The 22,266-nt window shown below is 44.6% G+C and overlaps 1 protein-coding gene across 1 annotated transcript; it reads left to right on the top strand.

Annotated features, from left to right (window-relative positions):
- The first annotated feature begins 523 nt into the window (after window positions 1-523).
- LOC311106203 (coilin-like) lies at window positions 524-15,324 on the top strand. The gene is made up of 7 exons (XM_084148512.1): window positions 524-823; window positions 1,157-2,534; window positions 2,771-2,860; window positions 8,796-8,843; window positions 12,434-12,503; window positions 13,505-13,593; window positions 14,286-15,324. The coding sequence occupies exons 1-7, from the start codon at window positions 579-581 to the stop codon at window positions 14,343-14,345; spliced, it is 1,980 nt and encodes a 659-aa protein (XP_084004638.1). The 5' UTR covers window positions 524-578; the 3' UTR covers window positions 14,346-15,324.
- Window positions 15,325-22,266: the final 6,942 nt, after the last annotated feature.

The following is a 22,266-nucleotide window of genomic DNA, read 5'->3' as shown; positions in this document are numbered from 1 at the left end:
CTAACAGGTCTGTGAGAGCCGGAATTGTTACTGGTTGGTAGGTGATCAAATACTTATGTCATGCAATAAAATGCAAATTACCGGTAATTACTTAAAAATCATACAATGTGATTTTCTGGATTTTTGTTTTAGATTCCGTCTCTCACAGTTGAAGTGTACCTATGATAAAAATTACAGACCTCTACATGCTTTGTAAGTAGGAAAACCTGCAAAATCGGCAGTGTATCAAATACTTGTTCTCCCCACTTGTTAGCCTCCCTACTGTTATTTTATTTTACTTCTGCTCTTTTTTTCTCAACACTTTTTTGTTGTTGTTTTATTTTACTTTTTTATTAAAAATAAATGCACTGTTGGTAAAGGGCTGTAAGTAAGCATTTCACTGTTCAAAACAACTGGGAACTCAGAAATATCAGACTTCAATGCATTCAAGACAACTCGGGGGAAAAACGAGCTCCGACTGGGAAAATTCCCTTCCGCACCAATAGGTGGCAGTAACTAAACACGAGTCAATTCTTAAAAAGGCAGGCAAATAGTTTTCTGAACAGCGCGTGAGAGAGATTTCCTTCCACACAGCAGCAATGGCAGCCTCCAATACGATACGGGTGCGATTGTATTTTGATTACCCGCCGCCTTCGGTATCCGACTGTCGCATGTGCTGGGTGCTCGTTGATTTGAACAAATGCCGTGTGGTAGCAGACTTGGCCAGCATAATCAGGGAGAAGTTCGACTTCAGTCGCAGGAGCATTTTGAGTCTATTCATTGAAGACTGCTACCTGCCGCATACAGAGAGGATCTACGTAGTCCGAGACAACGACAGCATCAGGTGCGTCACACACCCTAGCCACACATGTTTTTATCCAGTCTGATCCACGCTTAGCTCTAAACCTCCGCTAACGCCTTGGACCAGAGCTAATGGCGCTGAAACTTTAATTAGGATCTCAGTCAGGTGATCTCACCCACGTGGTTGGTTCATTATATTTCTATGGGTTGGTTATACAGCCTAGCTAGCTAGCTACATAGGCTAGCTACAAAACAATGGAGGGATTGCACTCCAAGCCTGGTCTTAGCCTAGGCCAATATCTGTTTTCACACACACACACCCTAGTACTTTGAGAATATCTACCGTTCCAACCCTCCGTGTTGTGTTGTTTGACAGAGTGAAGGTGGACATCCTAACCCGTTTGAATGGAAGTCCGTCCAACACATCTGCTGTCAACTCCAAGAAGAAGAGGAGGAGAGATGCGGAGGAGGAGGAGCCCACACAGAACCAAGTGAGTGAAGAGTGGAAAAAGAAGAAGAAGAAGAGACAGAACGAGGAGAGTCAGGAGGCCGATTCCAACCAGGCTGCGGTTGAAGAGAGGAGCAAAGAAGACAAGAAGAAACAGAAGAAGAAAAAAGAGGAGAAGATGGTGACCAAAACCACTGCCTCATCCACAGGACCCTCTCCCACCTCGTCCACAGGACCCTCTCCCACCTCGTCCACAGGACCCTCTCCCACCATAGCCAAAGGGGACAAAAACACCAAGAAGGCTCCAGCTGCCACAGCAGTATCTGTTAACGGTAAAGCCACAGCAAAGACCCAGAATGGGGAAACAGACTCATGTTCTGATTCCAGTGGCAGCAGTAGTGAGGAGGAAGCCCCAAGTAAAAACCCCACACAGAAACGACCCCCCAAATCACCCTCTGCTACCTCTACACACCCCGTCGCATCTAAAGCCACCCCAAAAGTCACCCCTATAGTCAAACCCCCAACCCCCAATAAGAAACCACGCCCACCTCCCTCGTCATCCGATTCGGACTCAGACTCATCGGATGACGATGCCTCTAGCAAAGCCACCACAGGCAAACCTCCGGTTAAAAACCAAACTCCTCTATCCAAGCCTGCTGCCACTCCTCCTACTACCACAGGCTCCGACGCTGGTCCTAGGGACAAAACCACCCCCTCCGAGCCCAGACCCAGCCTCCCTTCCTCAGGTCCCATTAACTCTGTATCCCCTGGCCAGAGAGCTAAAGCTCCAGGGCCAGGCTCGGCCCCAGCAGCACAGAAGGCCCACAGGAGGCCTGAGAGCTCAGACTCTAGTGGTGGTAGTAGTAGTGAGGAGGAGGAGATTCAGCTGGTTATCAAACGGCCAGGCCTGGGGATGGGGACGGTCCCTGCTATGGCAGCAGACCCCACCTGGAGAGGCCGAGGCAGGGGAAGCCCTAGGAGTGCAGAGAGGGGTGGGGGTTGGGATAGGGGTTGGGGTAGAGGGGATCGAGGCCAGGGTTGGGGTGGTGCTGGAGGTGGAGGCAGGGGGGGTAGAGGTGGGGAGTGGGACAGGGGTCCTCGTGGTGGGGGTAGAGGAGGGAGAGGAGAAGATAGAGGGGCAGGAGGAGATCATGCAGGGTTTTATTTCAACTATGAAGGTGGACAGCGACAGCAGAATAATCATCAGCAGCTACCATCGTACCAGAATGACTCCCTGATTAACAACACTGTGGTGCTGCCTTCATACCAGAACGACTCCCTGATTAACAACTCTGTGGTGTTCCAGGTAAGTCAACTGACTGCTAGACGGTATTCCAGGGTTGGTCAATTCAAGTAATTTAGATAGCATTTTCTTTCTCATTGAAAAGCACAGAACTGGAATTGGAATTTCTGTTTACTTCTTGAATTGACTAAATTGAAATGGACTTGACCCCAACCCTGTGGCATTCTGTAACCTACTTATGTTGCTGCTGGAATGAAGATGTGGGAGGTATGATATTTCTAGGTGTGTGTGTGTTGTAGAACCCATCAGAGAGTGTCACCAGGAGGGACTACAGTGAGATGCCCCTCCTAGCTGCTCCCCCTCAGGTGGGACAGAAAATCGCCTTCAAGGTAACATACCACTTATAGACCAGCCTTCAAGGTAACATACCACTTATAGACCAACCTTCAAGGTAACTCACCACTTATAGACCAGCCTTCAAGGTAACATACCACTTATAGACCAACCTTCAAGGTAACTCACCACTTATAGACCAACCTTCAAGGTAACTCACCACTTATAGACCAACCTTCAAGGTAACATACCACTTATAGACCAACCTTCAAGGTAACTCACCACTTATAGACCAGCCTTCAAGGTAACTCACCACTTATAGACCAACCTTCAAGGTAACTCACCACTTATAGACCAACCTTCAAGGTAACTCACCACTTATAGACCAGCCTTCAAGGTAACATACCACTTATAGACCAACCTTCAAGGTAACTCACCACTTATAGACCAACCTTCAAGGTAACATACCACTTATAGACCAACCTTCAAGGTAACATACCACTTATAGACCAACCTTCAAGGTAACTCACCACTTATAGACCAACCTTCAAGGTAACTCACCACTTATAGACCAGCCTTCAAGGTAACATACCACTTATAGACCAACCTTCAAGGTAACTCACCACTTATAGACCAACCTTCAAGGTAACATACCACTTATAGACCAACCTTCAAGGTAACATACCACTTATAGACCAACCTTCAAGGTAACTCACCACTTATAGACCAGCCTTCAAGGTAACATACCACTTATAGACCAACCTTCAAGGTAACTCACCACTTATAGACCAACCTTCAAGGTAACATACCACTTATAGACCAACCTTCAAGGTAACATACCACTTATAGACCAACCTTCAAGGTAACTCACCACTTATAGACCAACCTTCAAGGTAACTCACCACTTATAGACCAACCTTCAAGGTAACTCACCACTTATAGACCAGCCTTCAAGGTAACACACCACTTATAGACCAACCTTCAAGGTAACTCACCACTTATAGACCAACCTTCAAGGTAACATACCACTTATAGACCAACCTTCAAGGTAACATACCACTTATAGACCTTCAAGGTAACTCACCACTTATAGACCTTCAAGGTAACTCACCACTTATAGACCAACCTTCAAGGTAACTCACCACTTATAGACCAGCCTTCAAGGTAACTCACCACTTATAGACCTTCAAGGTAACTCACCACTTATAGACCAGCCTTCAAGGTAACACACCACTTGTAGACCAACCTTCAAGGTAACATACCACTTGTAGACAACCTTCAAGGTAACACACCACTTATAGACCAACCTTCAAGGTAACTCACCACTTATAGACCAACCTTCAAGGTAACTCACCACTTATAGACCAGCCTTCAAGGTAACACACCACTTGTAGACCAACCTTCAAGGTAACATACCACTTATAGACAACCTTCAAGGTAACATACCACTTATAGACCAACCTTCAAGGTAACTCACCACTTATAGACCAACCTTCAAGGTAACTCACCACTTATAGACCAGCCTTCAAGGTAACACACCACTTATAGACCAACCTTCAAGGTAACTCACCACTTATAGACCAGCCTTCAAGGTAACACACCACTTGTAGACCAACCTTCAAGGTAATATACCACTTGTAGACAACCTTCAAGGTAACACACCACTTATAGACCAACCTTCAAGGTAACATACCACTTATAGACCAACCTTCAAGGTAACACACCACTTATAGACCAACCTTGGAGGTAACTCACCACTCAGACAGACCTTGGAGGTAACTCACCACTCAGACAGACCTTGGAGGTAACTCACCACTTATAGACCAACCTTGGAGGTAACTCGCCACTTATAGACAGACCTTGGAGGTAACTCACCACTTATAGACCAACCTTGGAGGTAACTCACCACTTATAGACCAACCTTGGAGGTAACTCACCACTTATAGACAGACCTTGGAGGTAACTCACCACTTATAGACAGACCTTGGAGGTAACTCACCACTCAGACAGACCTTGGAGGTAACTCACCACTCAGACAGACCTTGGAGGTAACTCACCACTTATAGACAGACCTTGGAGGTAACTCGCCACTTATAGACAACCTTCAAGGTAACATATACCACTTATAGACAGACCTTGGAGGTAACTCGCCACTTATAGACCAGCCTTGGAGGTAACTCGCCACTTATAGACCAGCCTTGGAGGTAACTCACCACTCAGACAGACCTTGGAGGTAACTCACCACTTATAGACAACCTTCAAGGTAACATACCACTTATAGACAACCTTCAAGGTAACATACCACTTATAGACCAACCTTCAAGGTAACTCACCACTTATAGACCAACCTTCAAGGTAACTCACCACTTATAGACCAGCCTTCAAGGTAACACACCACTTGTAGACCAACCTTCAAGGTAATATACCACTTGTAGACAACCTTCAAGGTAACACACCACTTATAGACCAACCTTCAAGGTAACATACCACTTATAGACCAACCTTCAAGGTAACACACCACTTATAGACCAACCTTCGAGGTAACTCACCACTTATAGACCAACCTTCGAGGTAACTCACCACTTATAGACAGACCTTGGAGGTAACTCACCACTCAGACAGACCTTGGAGGTAACTCACCACTTATAGACCAACCTTCGAGGTAACTCACCACTTATAGACAGACCTTGGAGGTAACTCACCACTCAGACAGACCTTGGAGGTAACTCACCACTCAGACAGACCTTGGAGGTAACTCACCACTTATAGACAACCTTCAAGGTAACATATACCACTTATAGACAGACCTTGGAGGTAACTCGCCACTTATAGACCAGCCTTGGAGGTAACTCGCCACTTATAGACCAACCTTGGAGGTAACTCACCACTTATAGACCAACCTTGGAGGTAACTCACCACTCAGACAGACCTTGGAGGTAACTCACCACTTATAGACAACCTTCAAGGTAACATACCACTTATAGACAACCTTCAAGGTAACATACCACTTATAGACCAACCTTCAAGGTAACTCACCACTTATAGACCAACCTTCAAGGTAACTCACCACTTATAGACCAGCCTTCAAGGTAACACACCACTTATAGACCAACCTTCAAGGTAACTCACCACTTATAGACCAGCCTTCAAGGTAACACACCACTTGTAGACCAACCTTCAAGGTAATATACCACTTGTAGACAACCTTCAAGGTAACACACCACTTATAGACCAACCTTCAAGGTAACATACCACTTATAGACCAACCTTCAAGGTAACACACCACTTATAGACCAACCTTCGAGGTAACTCACCACTTATAGACCAACCTTCGAGGTAACTCACCACTTATAGACAGACCTTGGAGGTAACTCACCACTCAGACCAGCCTTGGAGGTAACTCACCACTCAGACAGACCTTGGAGGTAACTCACCACTTATAGACAGACCTTGGAGGTAACTCACCACTTATAGACAACCTTCAAGGTAACTCACCACTCAGACAGACCTTGGAGGTAACTCACCACTCAGACCAGCCTTGGAGGTAACTCACCACTCAGACAGACCTTGGAGGTAACTCGCCACTTATAGACCAGCCTTGGAGGTAACTCACCACTTATAGACAGACCTTGGAGGTAACTCACCACTTATAGACAACCTTGGAGGTAACTCACCACTCAGACAGGCCTTGGAGGTAACTCACCACTTATAGACCAACCTTGGAGGTAACTCACCACTCAGACAGACCTTGGAGGTAACTCGCCACTTATAGACCAGCCTTGGAGGTAACTCACCACTTATAGACAGACCTTGGAGGTAACTCACCACTTATAGACAACCTTCAAGGTAACTCACCACTCAGACAGACCTTGGAGGTAACTCACCACTCAGACCAGCCTTGGAGGTAACTCACCACTTATAGACCAACCTTGGAGGTAACTCACCACTTATAGACATAGCTTGGAGGTAACTCACCACTTATAGACAGACCTTGGAGGTAACTCACCACTTATAGACCAACCTTGGAGGTAACTCACCACTTATAGACAGACCTTGGAGGTAACTCACCACTTATAGACAGACCTTGGAGGTAACTCACCACTTATAGACCAACCTTGGAGGTAACTCACCACTTATAGACAGACCTTGGAGGTAACTCACCACTTATAGACAACCTTCAAGGTAACTCACCACTCAGACAGACCTTGGAGGTAACTCGCCACTTATAGACCAGCCTTGGAGGTAACTCACCACTCAGACAGACCTTGGAGGTAACTCACCACTCAGACCAGCCTTGGAGGTAAATCGCCACTTATAGACCAGCCTTGGAGGTAACTCACCACTCAGACAGACCTTGGAGGTAACTCGCCACTTATAGACCAGCCTTGGAGGTAACTCGCCACTCAGACCAGCCTTGGAGGTAACTCACCACTCAGACAGACCTTGGAGGTAACTCACCACTCAGACAGACCTTGGAGGTAACTCACCACTTATAGACAGACCTTGGAGGTAACTCGCCACTTATAGACCAACCTTGGAGGTAACTCACCACTTATAGACAGACCTTGGAGGTAACTCACCACTTATAGACAGACCTTGGAGGTAACTCGCCACTTATAGACCAGCCTTGGAGGTAACTCACCACTTATAGACCAACCGTGGAGGTAACTCACCACTCAGACAGACCTTGGAGGTAACTCACCACTTATAGACCAGCCTTGGAGGTAACTCACCACTTATAGACCAACCTTGGAGGTAACTCACCACTTATAGACCAGCCTTGGAGGTAACTCACCACTTATAGACCAACCTTGGAGGTAACTCACCACTCAGACAGACCTTGGAGGTAACTCACCACTTATAGACCAGCCTTGGAGGTAACTCACCACTTATAGACCAACCTTGGAGGTAACTCACCACTCAGACCAGCCTTGGAGGTAACTCACCACTCAGACAGACCTTGGAGGTAACTCACCACTTATAGACCAACCTTGGAGGTAACTCACCACTCAGACAGACCTTGGAGGTAACTCACCACTTATAGACAGACCTTGGAGGTAACTCACCACTTATAGACCAACCTTGGAGGTAACTCGCCACTTATAGACCAGCCTTGGAGGTAACTCACCACTCAGACAGACCTTGGAGGTAACTCACCACTTATAGACAGACCTTGGAGGTAACTCGCCACTTATAGACCAACCTTGGAGGTAACTCACCACTTATAGACAGACCTTGGAGGTAACTCGCCACTTATAGACAGACCTTGGAGGTAACTCACCACTTATAGACAGACCTTGGAGGTAACTCACCACTTATAGACCAACCTTGGAGGTAACTCACCACTCAGACCAGCCTTGGAGGTAACTCACCACTTATAGACAGACCTTGGAGGTAACTCACCACTTATAGACCAGCCTTGGAGGTAACTCACCACTCAGACCAGCCTTGGAGGTAACTCACCACTCAGACCAGCCTTGGAGGTAACTCACCACTCAGACAGGCCGTGCTGCTGCTGGATATGGAACAGTTCTATATTCACCACACAGCTCAGTCTGATAAACTTGGTTCAAATGGAAGCAATGCATTTACCTTCACTAATTTCATGTCTTTATTTAGCCAGGGTGGTCCACTCGGTAAGACTTGCCGCTGTTTCCCAGTGGTTCAAATGGAAGCAACTGTATGTACTAGTAGAAAAAATAGCATAGTTAGGGTATAGGGTCACTCCATTCAGACGCTGGAGTTTTTCCTGCTCAGGTCATGTGGCCAAGAAAAACTCCTAGCGGTACTAATTCAGTAGACTCAATGGACAAGGTGGGAAACAGTTAAAGACGCTGGTAATGTAAGTCCCTCCATTTTCCATGCTAATAAAGCCTCCTTTAATTAAAATAGAAGAACAGTGAGAGATTACTGTACAGCTGTGTTGCTAAGGTGCTGCATGCCTCAATGTCACTCATTATCACTCCAGTGTGTGTTTGTGTATGTTCACAGCTGCTGGAGCTGACAGAGAACTACACACCAGAGGTGTCTGAGTATAAAGTGAGTAAAAATAGCAGAAAGACTAACTCCTTTTCTCTCTTCAGTGTCTGGTATAACTAGAGGAGAAAGAGCTGTCAACACGGTTAGGAACTGTTTTCTCTGTCTTCAGTGTCTGGTATAACTAGAGGAGAAAGAGTTGTCAACACGGTTAGGAACTGTTTTCTCTCTTCAGTGTCTGGTATAACTAGAGGAGAAAGAGCTGTCAACACGGTTAGGAACTGTTTTCTCTGTCTTCAGTGTCTGGTATAACTAGAGGAGAAAGAGCTGTCAACACGGTTAGGAACTGTTTTCTGTCTTCAGTGTCTGGTATAACTAGAGGAGAAAGAGCTGTCAACACGGTTAGGAACTGTTTTCTCTCTTCAGTGTCTGGTATAACTAGAGGAGAAAGAGTTGTCAACACGGTTAGGAACTGTTTTCTCTCTTCAGTGTCTGGTATAACTAGAGGAGAAAGAGCTGTCAACACGGTTAGGAACTGTTTTCTCTCTTCAGTGTCTGGTATAACTAGAGGAGAAAGAGTTGTCAACACGGTTAGGAACTGTTTTCTCTCTTCAGTGTCTGATATAACTAGAGGAGAAAGAGCTGTCAACACGGTTAGGAACTGTTTTCTCTCTTCAGTGTCTGATATAACTAGAGGAGAAAGAGCTGTCAACACGGTTAGGAACTGTTTTCTCTCTGTCTTCAGTGTCTGGTATAACTAGAGGAGAAAGAGTTGTCAACACGGTTAGGAACTGTTTTCTCTGTCATCAGTGTCTGATATAACTAGAGGAGAAAGAGCTGTCAACACGGTTAGGAACTGTTTTCTCTCTCTCTTCTGTGTCTGATATAACTAGAGGAGAAAGTTGTCAACACGGTTAGGAACTGTTTTCTCTCTGTCTTCAGTGTCTGGTATAACTAGAGGAGAAAGAGCTGTCAACACGGTTAGGAACTGTTTTCTCTGTCTTCAGTGTCTGGTATAACTAGAGGAGAAAGAGCTGTCAACACGGTTAGGAACTGTTTTCTCTGTCTTCAGTGTCTGATATAACTAGAGGAGAAAGAGCTGTCAACACGGTTAGGAACTGTTTTCTCTGTCTTCAGTGTCTGGTATAACTAGAGGAGAAAGAGCTGTCAACACGGTTAGGAACTGTTTTCTCTCTTCAGTGTCTGGTATAACTAGAGAGAAAGAGCTGTCAACACGGTTAGGAACTGTTTTCTGTCTTCAGTGTCTGGTATAACTAGAGGAGAAAGAGCTGTCAACACGGTTAGGAACTGTTTTCTCTGTCTTCAGTGTCTGGTATAACTAGAGGAGAAAGAGCTGTCAACACGGTTAGGAACTGTTTTCTCTCTCTCTTCAGTGTCTGGTATAACTAGAGGAGAAAGAGCTGTCAACACGGTTAGGAACTGTTTTCTCTCTTCAGTGTCTGATATAACTAGAGGAGAAAGAGCTGTCAACACGGTTAGGAACTGTTTTCTCTCTCTCTTCAGTGTCTGGTATAACTAGAGGAGAAAGAGCTGTCAACACGGTTAGGAACTGTTTTCTCTCTCTCTTCAGTGTCTATAACTAGAGGAGAAAGAGCTGTCAACACGGTTAGGAACTGTTTTCTCTCTTCAGTGTCTGGTATAACTAGAGGAGAAAGAGCTGTCAACACGGTTAGGAACTGTTTTCTCTCTGTCTTCAGTGTCTGATATAACTAGAGGAGAAAGAGCTGTCAACACGGTTAGGAACTGTTTTCTCTCTTCAGTGTCTGGTATAACTAGAGGAGAAAGAGCTGTCAACACGGTTAGGAACTGTTTTCTCTGTCTTCAGTGTCTGATACAACTAGAGGAGAAAGAGTTGTCAACACGGTTAGGAACTGTTTTCTCTCTGTCTTCAGTGTCTGATATAACTAGAGGAGAAAGAGTTGTCAACACGGTTAGGAACTGTTTTCTCTGTCTTCAGTGTCTGGTATAACTAGAGGAGAAAGAGCTGTCAACACGGTTAGGAACTGTTTTCTCTCTGTCTTCAGTGTCTGATATAACTAGAGGAGAAAGAGTTGTCAACACGGTTAGGAACTGTTTTCTCTGTCTTCAGTGTCTGATATAACTAGAGGAGAAAGAGCTGTCAACACGGTTAGGAACTGTTTTCTCTGTCTTCAGTGTCTGATATAACTAGAGGAGAAAGAGCTGTCAACACGGTTAGGAACTGTTTTCTCTCTTCAGTGTCTGGTATAACTAGAGGAGAAAGAGCTGTCAACACGGTTAGGAACTGTTTTCTCTCTCTTCAGTGTCTGGTATAACTAGAGGAGAAAGAGCTGTCAACACGGTTAGGAACTGTTTTCTCTCTTCAGTGTCTGGTATAACTAGAGGAGAAAGAGCTGTCAACACGGTTAGGAACTGTTTTCTCTCTCTTCGGTGTCTGGTATAACTAGAGGAGAAAGAGCTGTCAACACGGTTAGGAACTGTTTTCTCTCTTCAGTGTCTGGTATAACTAGAGGAGAAAGAGCTGTCAACACGGTTAGGAACTGTTTTCTCTCTTCAGTGTCTGGTATAACTAGAGGAGAAAGAGCTGTCAACACGGTTAGGAACTGTTTTCTCTCTTCAGTGTCTGGTATAACTAGAGGAGAAAGAGCTGTCAACACGGTTAGGAACTGTTTTCTCTCTTCAGTGTCTGGTATAACTAGAGGAGAAAGAGCTGTCAACACGGTTAGGAACTGTTTTCTGTCTTCAGTGTCTGGTATAACTAGAGGAGAAAGAGCTGTCAACACGGTTAGGAACTGTTTTCTCTCTTCAGTGTCTGGTATAACTAGAGGAGAAAGAGCTGTCAACACGGTTAGGAACTGTTTTCTCTCTTCAGTGTCTGGTATAACTAGAGGAGAAAGAGTTGTCAACACGGTTAGGAAATGTTTTCTCTGTCTTCAGTGTCTGGTATAACTAGAGGAGAAAGAGCTGTCACCACGGTTAGGAACTGTTTTCTCTCTCTTCAGTGTCTGGTATAACTAGAGGAGAAAGAGCTGTCAACACGGTTAGGAACTGTTTTCTCTCTTCAGTGTCTGGTATAACTAGAGGAGAAAGAGCTGTCAACACGGTTAGGAACTGTTTTCTCTCTTCAGTGTCTGGTATAACTAGAGGAGAAAGAGCTGTCAACACGGTTAGGAACTGTTTTCTCTGTCTTCAGTGTCTGGTATAACTAGAGGAGAAAGAGTTGTCAACACGGTTAGGAACTGTTTTCTCTCTTCAGTGTCTGGTATAACTAGAGGAGAAAGAGTTGTCAACACGGTTAGGAACTGTTTTCTCTCTTCAGTGTCTGGTATAACTAGAGGAGAAAGAGTTGTCAACACGGTTAGGAACTGTTTTCTCTGTCTTCAGTGTCTGGTATAACTAGAGGAGAAAGAGTTGTCAACACGGTTAGGAACTGTTTTCTCTGTCTTCAGTGTCTGGTATAACTAGAGGAGAAAGAGCTGTCAACACGGTTAGGAACTGTTATTTTCTAACAGTATGTGGACAGCGCTTTTTTCTCAAGTTATGTCCTGAACTAGGACTAAATACATGTGGTAAGAAATGTTTATGTGCTACATTAAAAAAAATATTATCTCTTTCATTTGGGTAATGTCTTTTCTCACTGTTTTGTCTTTCAGGAGGGGAAGATCATTCATTTTGACCACAGCACAAAACAGATTGAGCTAGAGCTGCTCTCTGCTTATCAAGGTAAGGCCAAACAGATGGCTGCTCTCTGCTTATTAAGGTAAGGCCAAACAGATGGCTGCTCTCTGCTTATTAAGGTAAGGCCAAACAGATGGCTGCTCTCTGCTTATCAAGGTAAGGCCAAACAGATGGCTGCTCTCTGCTTATCAAGGTAAGGCCAAACAGATGGCTGCTCTCTGCTTATTAAGGTAAGGCCAAACAGATGGCTGCTCTCTGCTTTTCAAGGTAAGGCCAAACAGATGGCTGCTCTCTGCTTTTCAAGGTAAGGCCAAACAGATGGCTGCTCTCTGCTTATTAAGGTAAGGCCAAACAGATGGCTGCTCTCTGCTTATTAAGGTAAGGCCAAACAGATGGCTGCTCTCTGCTTATTAAGGTAAGGCCAAACAGATGGCTGCTCTCTGCTTATTAAGGTAAGGCCAAACAGATGGCTGCTCTCTGCTTATTAAGGTAAGGCCAAACAGATGGCTGCTCTCTGCTTATTAAGGTAAGGCCAAACAGATGGCTGCTCTCTGCTTATTAAGGTAAGGCCAAACAGATGGCTGCTCTCTGCTTATTAAGGTAAGGCCAAACAGATGGCTGCTCTCTGCTTATTAAGGTAAGGCCAAACAGATGGCTGCTCTCTGCTTATTAAGGTAAGGCCAAACAGATGGCTGCTCTCTGCTTATTAAGGTAAGGCCAACCGCATGGTAAGATTGAAGATCCCTCACTTAACATTTTAAATGAAAGGGAAAAAATAAATAAAAGCAGTGTCTGCATCCCGATTCTCCGCTCTTCTCCAAAGTGCACCGGCACAACTTCCTGTCATTGGATTGGTGTGATGATTGTCTGGAGTGAGGTTCCATTGTTGAATCCATGACAAGTCTGCCAGTGCTCACTTTGGGAGAAAGGTGGAGAATGGTGATTCAGCTGATGTTTCCCCCAGCCATCTGAAGACACCTGACACTACCGGTCAATGCTGGGCCTTACTAAGATGGACCGCCCTAACATGTCTGTCTGTCCTTCAGCTCCGGTGGAGCCGGGGAAGTTTGACCTGGTGTATCAGAACGCTGACGGATCAGAGAGTGTGGAGTACGCTGTGTCCCGTGGCTCCAGGGTAAGACATAAAATACTGTTACTGTACGTTTTATAAACATGAATAAAACCAATGGGCTCAGAGAGCGGAGTACGCTGTTGGGGTAAGATACTGTTCAATACAACGTTATTTCATAGAACCTGTCTACATGCAATAAATGCAGCAATCCTGCAGGAAAATTGAACTGCGCACGTTAATTATTTAGATTTAATTTCTACCATACTGTATTATCATATTGTATGTCAGAGCCAGGGTTATGGCGTAACCGCTGAATGTTGTTCTGGTTCCACTGACCACCCTCTCTTCACTAAGCAGGCCTCTTCTCACTCTGTACCGTCTGTGTGACACTGTTTGGATGAGCTAACCTCGCTCTATTGTCCCTGACTGCATTTTAACCCCATCACCCACACGTTGAGGGAAGCTGTTCATTGTCCAATGAATGTCCCTTACAATCGCTTAGTTGAAAGAGAAAACCGGTGGGCTACTTTAAACCCGGCATAAGGGGGGTTACATTTTTCCCAATAAAACAGCTGTATGTGCAGAATTCCGAATGTTGTATTTTTCCGGTAACCATGGGGACGACTGTGACGTCACTCCCATAGAATTAATAGAATCCCTTTTCTGTGCTCTCTCTCTCTGTGTCTCTCTCTGTGTCTCTGTCTCTGTGTGTCTCTCTCTGTGTCTCTCTGTGTGTGTGTTGTGTGTGTGCGCAGGTGACTGAACGTTGGGACTCGCTGCTGGAGCCCAGGCTGGTTGTGGGGAATTTGGGCTGAGGAACAAGATGGACGTTCTTGGTCGACTTGGCCCAGGCATTTCTAACACACCGGCCCATTTCCCCCCCCCCTTGAGGTCCCCAGTATTGGCCAAATTATAATAATTCGGCAAACAACCCCAATTTAGACTGGCCCACTGGGCTAAAGCTGGACCGGGCCAAATCTGGTATTTACCAGATCTGCCGCATGGCCAGTCGGTTTCTGTTTGGGAGGATGTACTGGGGCTTGTTCTGACACCCCCATAGACGGTTTACCCTGGACCCAGATTAAGCCTAATCACATTTTTCAATGGAAGTGTTCCATTGAGTGTGCTTATTTTAAAGTCCAGGAGTAGGCTTCATCTGGGTCCGGGAAACCAGCCCTAATGTCAATGTGTGGTTGACTCTACAGTCTCTCTGATGAAGCGCTTTATACAGCGGTAGTATTTTTACCTTACCAAACCCCTTACCCTTATTTTACCCTGCTCCTCCCCACACTGAGTGTTTCAGCATTAGGGCAGGCTTTTGTTCCAGCCCAGCACTAAAAAATCTGGTCAATTCCACTTCAAGTCTGTCAATTCAGGATATTAACTAATTCAGAATGTTTTTATGAAGATTTTTTTTAATTCAATAGTTTGAGTTTGTTCATTTCCTCAACAGACAAGAGTTCAAATGGAATTGACCAGAACCATGGATTCAGCTAATCAAAGTCTGGATTAAAGCTATTGATGAGTTGGTTCACATGTCTTAGTTCTGGGTGTGATGAGCACCGTTTTTAATGCCCCACTCAAACCTTATAATGTTGTATTGCGGAAAGGAGGGTACAGGGCAGGTTGAGGAAGTACTGTCAAAGATGTTCTTTGGTCTCTTGTCATTTACTATCTCTTGATCTTAGTCTATGGTTTTATGTGTTTGTTTTTTTTACACATTGTTATAACTGTGAATGTCCCTTGATTTTTTTAAAATACTTGTTTGTAAGATAATAAAGTTTGTGATATCCTATGACCGGGTATGTGTGGTTTCTTAATAAACTATGCTATAGATCCAGTAGTTATTTATTAAGAATAGCATCTACACAGTAGAGGTCAGGCCAATTAATGTAATGTAAGTAGCTATTCAGGGTAACCATGGAGCTGGGGCTTGTACAAGGAAAATACATACATTTTCCAATATGTGTGTCATATTTAGAGCCGTTTTTAGTTTTAAATATCACCATTTATTTCACATTGATTTACAGTAATGATTAACTTCCAAGTTTCTATTCAATAGTCGTATGTTTGGAAAACAATTAAGGTAGGAGGTAGATGGTATCCCAATAACATCAAATTGTATCTTTCACATTGATTTACAGTAATTATAAATTTCCAAGGGGATATTTATTTACAAGTTTCTATTCGATAGTCATGTGGTTGGAAAACAATCAAGGAGCTAGACGGTATCACAATAACATCAAATTGTTTACGTAAATCGATTTTTTTTTTCATGATAGTGAATCGTAGCCAATTATCGTCTCTACCCACCGCTCGTCGATCAGTGGTCCTTCCCATTCGGTAACGGGATGCTGCTGATGTAACAGCGCCAACCGAGCCAGTCCGCAACGGCACCAGCGGAGAGCAGCAACCGGAATGATGGCCACTACAGAACGAATTCAAACGAAGTCCGTTCAATAACGACATTATCTGACAAACCGAACTCGAAGATGGAAGGAAACGTCTTCCCCGATCAAGAACAGCTTCTAGGGTTTCTGAAAAAGCTCAAGGAGGTATTCGACGTGTGTGATGAGGATGCTGATGGTTACATTCGGGTCGAACATTTCGTGGATCTGGGGCTCCAGTTCGGGCAGGGAGACCGAGATGAGGTAAGTCTCTGTCGGTTGGCGACATCCACGGTTGATGATGACGAATGAGAATTCGGAGGAGATTTGATCGAATGAAGCTCCCATTTGTGCAAACGTTTGAAATATGATGATCATCACAACATTACTAGGCCGGATGTGTGTGCGTTAGTTTATTGGAAATGTAAAAATCGCCAACATTGATAAGACAGTGAGACAAACAGGTTGCCAGCCAGAACCGAATGTGATCACAAGGTGACCGTTGGATATATTTTCTGATGGATCATTCGATTTAGTGTAATATCAAACCTGTCTGATATGACCATTCAGTTGCCATGGTTTTATAATGGTTTAAATAAGACGATACATTTTCTCACTGACGTCAACACATCTGTACACGCGCCAACCACAGATAGGCATATTCATGCAGGATATTCAGACATCGATAGGTCTATCATAATGGGTATGGTGATTCAGATAGACCTAATGGATGCATATATACAGTACCAGTCAAAAGTTTGGACACACCTACTCATTCAAGATTATTATTATTATTTTTTTACTATTTTCTACATTGTAGAATAATAGTGAAGACATCAAACCTATGAAATTACACATATGGAATCATGTAGTAACCAAAAAAGTGTTAAACAAATCAAATATATTTTATATTCTTCAAAGTAGCCACCATTTGCCTTGATGACAGCTTTGCACACTCGTGGCATTCTCTCAACCAGCTTCACCTGGAATGCTTTTCCAACAGTCTTGAAGGAGTTCCCACATATGCTGAGCACTTGTTGGCTGCTTTTCCTTCACTCTGCGGTCCGACTATTTCAATTGGGTTGAGGTCGGGTGATTGTGGAGGCCAGGTCATCTGATGCAGCACTCCATCACTCTCCTCCTTGTCAAATAGCCCTTACACAGCCTGGAGGTGTGTTGGGTCATTGTCCTGTTGAAAAACAAATGATAGTCCCACTAAGCGCAAACCAGATCGGATGCCGTATCGCTGCAGAATGCTGTGGTAGCCATGCTGGTTAAGTGTGCCTTGAATTCGAAATAAATCACTGACAGTGTCACAAGCAAAGCATCCCCACACCATCCCACCTCCTCCTCCATGTTTCATGGTGGGAACTACACATGCGGAGATCATCCTTTCACCTACTCTGCGTCTCACAAAGACACGGCGTTTGGAACCAAAAATCTCAAATGTGGACTCATCAGACCAAAGGACAGATTTCCACCGATCTAATGTCCATTGCTCGTGTTTCTTGGCCCAAGCAAGTCTCTTCTTCTTATTTGTGTCCTTTAGTGGTGGTTTCTTTGCAGCAATTCGACCATAAAGGCCTGATTCACGCAGTCTCCTCTGAACAGTTGATGTTGAGATGCGTCTGTTACTTGAACTCTGTGAATCTGATGTCTCCCGAGTGGCGCAGTGGTCTAAGGCACTGCATCGCAGTGCTAGCTGTGCCACTAGAGATCCTGGTTCGAATCCAGGCTCTGTCGTAGCCGGCCGCGACCGGGAGACCCATGGGGCGGCGCGCACAATTGGCCCAGCGTCGTCCAGGGTAGGGGAGGGATTTGGCCGGCAGGGGATGTAGCTCAGTTGGTAGAGCATGGCGTTTGCAACGCCAGGGTTGTGGGTTCGATAAAATAATGTATGCACTAACTGTAAGTCGCTCTGGATAAGAGCGTCTGCTAAATGACTAAAATGTAAAATGTAATGTAAATGTGAAGCATTTATTTAGGCTGCAATTTCTGAGGCTGGTAACTCTAATGAACTTATCCTCTGCAGCAGAGGTAACTCTGGGTCTTCCTTTCCTGTGGCGGTCCTCATGAAAGCCAGTTTCATCATAGCGCTTGATGGTTTTTGCGACTGCACTTGAAGAAACTTTCAGAGTTCTTGACATTTTCCAGATTGACTGACCTTCATGTCTTAAAGTAATGATGGACTGTCGTTTCTCTTTGCTTATTTGAGCTGTTCTTGCCATAATATGGACTTGGTCTTTTACCAAATAGGGCTATCTTCTGTATACCAACCCTACCTTGTCACAACACAACTGATTGGCACAAACGCATTAAGAAGGAAAATAAATTCTACAAATGAACTTTTAAGAAGGCACACCTGTTAATTGAAATGCATTCCAGGTGACTACCTCATGAAGCTGGTTGAGAGAATGTCAAGAGTGTGCAAAGCTGTCATCAAGGCAAAGGGTGGCTACTTTGAAGAATCTCAAATCTCAAATATATTTTGTTTTGTTTAACACTTTTTTGGTTACTACATGATTCCATATGTATTATTTCATAGTTTTGATGTCTTCACTATTATTCTACAATGTAGAAAATAGTAAAAATAAAGAAAAACCCTTGAATGAGTAGGTGTGTCCAAACTTTTGACTGGTATATATTACTATTTTACCTGAGCTCGTGTGTGTGTATGTGTCTGTATAGTGTGGCCAGGTTGACATTATGCTTCTTTATCAATGCACTCTGAATTCATTTCACATGAATCATTAACATTTCTCTATAATTAATTGAAAAGAAAACAGTTAATATAGATTTGTATAACTATTGGTGTATGCTGTTTCACTTGTTACTGTACAGTTTTGCCAATACACCTTTATAAAATTGTGAAGCTTACATACAACCAACCAACATCAATACAAAAATATTGAAATGCCATATTTTAGTGTCATGCGGAAGCTAATTTAACCCTGTTTCAATATCCTTGTAACAGACAGACAGGAAGACAGGCAGACAGACAGACAGGCAGAGCAGGAAGACAGGCAGGACAGGCAGGCAGACAGACAGGCAGAGCAGGAAGACAGGCAGGGCAGGCAGACAGTCAGGCAGGCAGGCAGGCAGACAGGGAGGCAGACAGACAGACAGGCAGAGCAGGAAGACAGGCAGACAGACAGACAGGCAGGAGACAGGCATACAGACAGACATGCAGAGCAGGAAGACAGGAAGACAGACAGGAAGACAGACAGACAGGCAGAGCAGGAAGACAGGCAGAGCAGGCAGACAGGCAGACAGGCAGAGCAGGAAGACAGGCAGACAGACAGACAGACAGGCAGGAGACAGGCATACAGACAGACATGCAGAGCAGGAAGACAGGAAGACAGACAGGAAGACAGACAGACAGACAGACAGACAGACAGGCAGAGCAGGAAGACAGACAGGCAGACAGACAGGAAGACAGACAGACAGGCAGAGCAGGAAGACAGACAGACAGATAGATAGGCACACTGACAGACAGGCAGGGTAGGAAGACAGGCAGGCAGACAGACAGACAGGCAGGGTAGGAAGACAGACAGGCAGACAGACAGACAGGCAGGGTAGGAAGACAGACAGCTGAGGTGCAGCCTAGTAAACTACCTGTCTGTCTGTCTGTCTGTCTGTCTGTCTGTCTCAGCAGGATATCACTAAATCACGGTTCCCTGCTCTTCTGATAAATGCTCTGTGTATCTTTCCTCCTTGAGACAAGATAAATATCTATCTATCTATCTATCTATCTATCTATCTATCTATCTATCTATCTATCTATCTATCTATCTGAGGGTGAATGGGCAAGACAAAATATTTAAGTGCCTTTGAACCGGGTATGGTAGTAGATGCCAGGTGCACCGATTTGTGTAAAGAACTGCAACGCTGCTGGGTTTTTCCACGCTCAACAGTTTCCCCATGTGTATCACGAATTGTCCACCACCCAAAGGACATCCAGCCAACTTGACACAACTGTGCCTCGAGAACAGCCAGGAATTCTTCTGGGAATTGATTCTACAAGGTGTCGGGAAAGTTTTTTGCTCGATTGGTATCAAGGGACCTAACGTGTGCCAGGAAAACATTACCCAGTACGCACCAGTACACCACCAGTCTGTACCAGGCAGTAGGGAAAGGGGGATATCTAGTCAGTTGCACAACTGAATGCATTCAACTGAAATGTCCATGGACTCATGCTGCTTACGCCAAATCCTGATACCGGGATTCGTCGGACCAGGAGATGTTTTCCCACTCAAATGTCCAGTGTTGGTGATTGCGAGCCCACTGGAGCCGCTTCTCTTTGTTTTTAGCGGAAAGGAGTGGAATCCGGTGCGGTCGTCTGCTGCAATAGCCCATCCGTGACAAGGATCGACGAGTTTTGCGTTCCGAGATGCCGTTCTGCACACCACTGTTGAACTGCGCCGTTATTTGTCTGTTTGTGGCCTGCCTGTTAGGTTGAACGATTCTTGCCATTCTCCTTCGACCTCAACAAGCTGTTTTCGCCCACAGGTCTGCCGCTGACTGGATTTTTTGTTTGTCGCTCCGTTCTCGGTTATCCCTAGACACTGCCGTGCGTGAAAAGCCCAGGAGGGCAGACGTTTTTGAGATACTGAGTCACTTAGGTCACTCGTTTCGCCCATTCTAACTTTCAGTAGAACAGTAACTGAATGCCTCGATGCCTGTCTGCCTGCTTTATATAGCAAGCCACGACCACGTGACTCACTGCCTGTAGGAGTGATCCATTTTCGTGAATGTACCTAATAAACTGGCCCGTGTATGTATATCTATCTCTCTCTCTCTATTGAAAGTCACATACAGTATATCTCCGATGTAATCCAATCTCCAGGTTGTGATGGCTCCAGCTGTTAGGCTAATGGGTTTGTGTAGCCTTGGCGCTAACGAGGAACATTTAAAACAGGGTGAACACACACACACACACACACACACACACACACACACACACACACACACACGCGCACACACATAATGCTTTTCCTGTGTTTTTCACATTTCCGTCACAGATGCCAAGATGAGTAGGCCTAACATGTCTCTGTGTATAGGGCCTATGTGTGATGGCTTACATTCCAGATTCCACTAGTGTGGAATGTAGTCGGCTATACATAGGCTTTGTCAAATAAATGTTGCATTCCCCCATTGAGCCTACAGACGCAGTTCAGTGCATCAGCACACTAACCAACACAGTGATATACCTATAGTAATTAGTGTCCTTCATGCCGATGAAGTGAAATTCCTCCTGGGAAATTACGTTCTTTATGTCTTTCAAATGGGAGATTTGTGTGTGTGTGTGTGTGTTTGTGGGTGTGTGTGTGTGTGTTTGTATGGGTGTGTGTGTGTGTGTGGTGGCCATCTTGGTATTTCTCTTTGTACTTGATTAATCAAGATTAATGGTCCTGTTAATGCCAGTGAAGAGGTTGTGTTAATGGTTGTTACTAGCCTCCTGTTTATACCAGTGAATAGGTTATGTTAGTGGTTGTTAATCGGCCAGGGAAGGTGATGTATTGAAGTAGTAGAATCTCACGATGCATCCCAAATAGCACCCCATTCCCTATTGGCCCTGGTCAAAAGTAGTGCACTATAAAGGAAAAGGGATGCCATCTGGGACACAGACGCACCCGTTGGTGTTTATACCAAGCTAATGTAGTTTCATTCGTTGATACATTCGTTTGCTCTTTGGTTGATACAATTGTAATTTTTTACAAACATATCACAGCTGCCTAAATTGCTGATTGTGGCTTTAGTGGACTTATTGATAATGGACCGTTGAGCTAGCTTTAGGAAACTGTTGAAACTAAGTGAGTCTAATTCTTCACTGTTGAGCTAGCTTTGGGAAACTGTTGAAACTAAGTGAGTCTAATTCTTCACCGTTGAGCTAGCTTCTGGAAACTGTTGAAACTAAGTGAGTCTAATTCTTCACCGTTGAGCTAGCTTCTGGAAACTGTTGAAACTAAGTGAGTCTAATTCTTCACCGTTGAGCTAGCTTCTGGAAACTGTTGAAACTAACTGAGTCTAATTCTTCACAGCCTTTAAGGTCTAATTCTTCACAGCCTTTAAGGCAGAGACTATCTGGTTGATTTTGATTGTTTCCCCATGCTTGATGATGTTGATGTAGGTATAGATGTATCCATTAATAAACCACAACACAGCAGACCAACAGCCTAGAAACGGAGTTATCTAGAGCATGACAAAGAAAACAACACAGCAATAACGTGACAGCAACCCTTGTTTATCTCTGCTCTCTCTCTATCTGCTCTCTCAATTTTTTGTTTTTGTTTGTTCTTCACTGGTTGCCGTTTTCTTGTGGCAACAGGTCACAACTCTTGCTGCTGTG

Source organism: Coregonus lavaretus (genome assembly GCF_964263955.1).
Source record: "Coregonus lavaretus genome assembly, chromosome: 2".
Taxonomy (NCBI): Eukaryota; Metazoa; Chordata; class Actinopteri; order Salmoniformes; family Salmonidae; genus Coregonus; species Coregonus lavaretus.
Note: the sequence above shows the minus strand (reverse complement) of the source record. Positions and strands in the feature narration are given on the sequence as shown.